Genomic DNA, 2,500 nt, shown 5'->3' with positions numbered 1-2,500 from the left:
TACATCGAAATGCTCAAGGCCGTAGGAGAGAAAGGTACTGATCTCATCTGGAACTTTCTAAATGATGTCTATGAAACAGGCAAGTTACCTAAAGAAATGATGATATCACTTTTCATTGCTCTGCCGAAGGTCCCAGGAACACCTGAGCGCACACAATATCGCACAATTAATCTAATGTCGCATATTCTTAAAACTCTACTGAAAATCATTCTACAGAGGATCAGAAGATAACTCATAACCGAAATACCAGATACCCAGTTTGGGTTTATGAAAGTTACAGGTACGAGGAATGCTATCTTTGTCATGAGAATGTTTGCCGAGAGAGCCATCCACTATCAGGTAAACATCTATCAGGTTTTAATTGACTATCAAACAGCTTTTGATAAGACCCGGCACTTAGAATTGTTCAAAATCCTCGCAAATATCCGGATAGATGACAAAGATATGAGACTAATTCAATCAGTCTACCAAGATCAACTTGCAGCAGTCCGCATATCCGATGGAACATCTAACTGGTTCCCCGTCAAGCGAGGTGTCCGACAAGGTTGTGTGAGGTCACCTGACTACTTCACTCTATACTCTGAAGTTATCCTGCGCGAGATTGAAGATCGCCAGGAGGGAATCGTTATCAGTGGTTGCAAGACAACAACCTTCGTTATGCAGATGATACAGTTCTCATGCCCACATCGATAAATAATCTCCCAAAAAGCATGTTGTTGCTGTTGTGGAAGCCAGCGAACATCTTGGCATCTTGGAGAAATAGAAAACCAGCAGGTCTCCTTCAGTTTTTTTTTTTATGAGCTCTTGTCACCTCAGATGCTCGTTGCCAGAAAGAAATTGGAAGCAGATTCGGACTAGCAAAATATGCATTCTCCAAACTCCGGTACATCCTTAACAGACAGCATGCTCTCAGTGCAACTAAAAATCAGACTCGTCAAAACCTTTCGACGGTCGATTCTCCTAGATGGTTGCGAGTCCTGGACACTGACGGCTCAAAACTCGGCGCAATATAGAGGCCGCAGACATGTGTTTCTACCGCAGGATGTTGCGCTCCCCTTACACCGACCGAGCGTCCAACGAGGGGGTCCTCAGAAGTCGGACAGGGACGCGAGCTTCGAAAATTGATCCGAACACAACTCATGTTCCTCGGACATGCAATCCGTAAAGGCACATTAGGAGACCTTAGCCTAAGCGGTAAAACTGAAGGGAAGCAAGCAAGAGGTAGACATTCCTTGACAATTTCAGCATAAAAACACTTCGATGCGTCTGGGACAAAGCTCGACGTGAAACATGGCGCCAAGTAGAATATATATTTAATATATATATAAATATATATATATATATATATATATATATATATATATATATATACGTAGAAAAATACATATGTATCTATGTGTATGACAGCTTTTATGTTAGTCTGTGAAAACATATTCATCCATCATCTACATTTATATGTCGCAGCTAGTGTATATCCGTGTATATGGTCGTTTCCGTGTGTTTATGCCGAAAAATACACCTTCATTTTGTCCATCCTTATAAACTACATTTCCTTCCTGCTGCTTCATCCATTATCAAAAGGCATGTTCATCAAAGTCCAATTCGCGTAGGGCATCTTTATTACTTTGTTACAGAGTGAAGAATCGAGGAGGCAGCTTCTAGGAAAGTCCCCCCCTGCGATGTCCCGCCGTCGAAGAAAACGTGAAGACGGCTTACGAGAAGGAAGAGTAGAGAATGACAATAAAGAAGACGAAAATAAAGGTCCCAGACTGCAGAAGGAGTTGGAGCCTCGTTAAAAATCCCCCCAATCCCTTTAATTAATTAAGAATTAATTAAGACTTAGCGTCCGTAGCCCCCGGTCGACTTAGGACACACGGTGGTGAAGAGCTGCTCCTTCTTGGTGACCGTGACGTACATGGGGACCGTCTGGGTTTGGAAAACGGTCTGCACGTGGTTCTTGGTCTCCGTCACGTAGTTGGGGATGATGTTGGTCTTGACTTGGGTCTGCTGCTGGACCTTGGTGGTGTAGCCAGGCTGGTACATGGTCGTGGTCTGGGTCATGGCCAGGATGAGGGTGCTGGTGATGGTCTTCGTGGAGTAGGCGGTGGTGTACACGGTCTGCAGCTGGGTGATGTACTGCACCTGCGGGTTGTACAGGGTCGAGGTGACGTATTCGGTGGCGTATTCGACCCTCGGGGCGGTGTTGACGACCGTCGTGAACTGCGTCTGCACGGCGACGGTGGGCACCTGCACCTTCTTGATGGCGGTCGTGTACATGGGCACCTGTGGAGAGGGGAGGGTGTCAGGGCCGTTGGCGGAGGCGGGGGAAGAAAGGGGTGAAGTTAAGGCTATTTGAAAGGGGGGAGGAGGAATAGAGGAAAATGCAAAATAAAAAAAAAAAAAAGAAAGAAAAGAAAAAACTGAATCACGTAAAACCAAACATCACCAAGTAAAGAAAAAGAACAACAAGAAACCCGAAAAATAATCAAGCCCAGTAGAC

General features: G+C 44.9%; 1 protein-coding gene across 1 annotated transcript in view; it reads right to left on the bottom strand.

Moving 5' to 3' along the window:
* Nucleotides 1-1,601: 1,601 nt before the first annotated feature.
* The window catches only part of LOC119589765, a 3,867-nt gene continuing 2,968 nt past the window's right edge, over nt 1,602-2,500 (bottom strand). The window contains exon 3 of the mRNA XM_037938338.1: nt 1,602-2,283. Within this exon, the coding sequence (XP_037794266.1) occupies nt 1,840-2,283 (444 nt within the window). The 3' untranslated portion in view covers nt 1,602-1,839. The remainder of the gene's footprint in view (nt 2,284-2,500) is intronic.

The sequence above is a fragment of the Penaeus monodon genome, chromosome 26 (genome assembly GCF_015228065.2).
Source record: "Penaeus monodon isolate SGIC_2016 chromosome 26, NSTDA_Pmon_1, whole genome shotgun sequence".
NCBI classification, from domain to species: domain Eukaryota; kingdom Metazoa; phylum Arthropoda; class Malacostraca; order Decapoda; family Penaeidae; genus Penaeus; species Penaeus monodon.
Note: the sequence above shows the minus strand (reverse complement) of the source record. Positions and strands in the feature narration are given on the sequence as shown.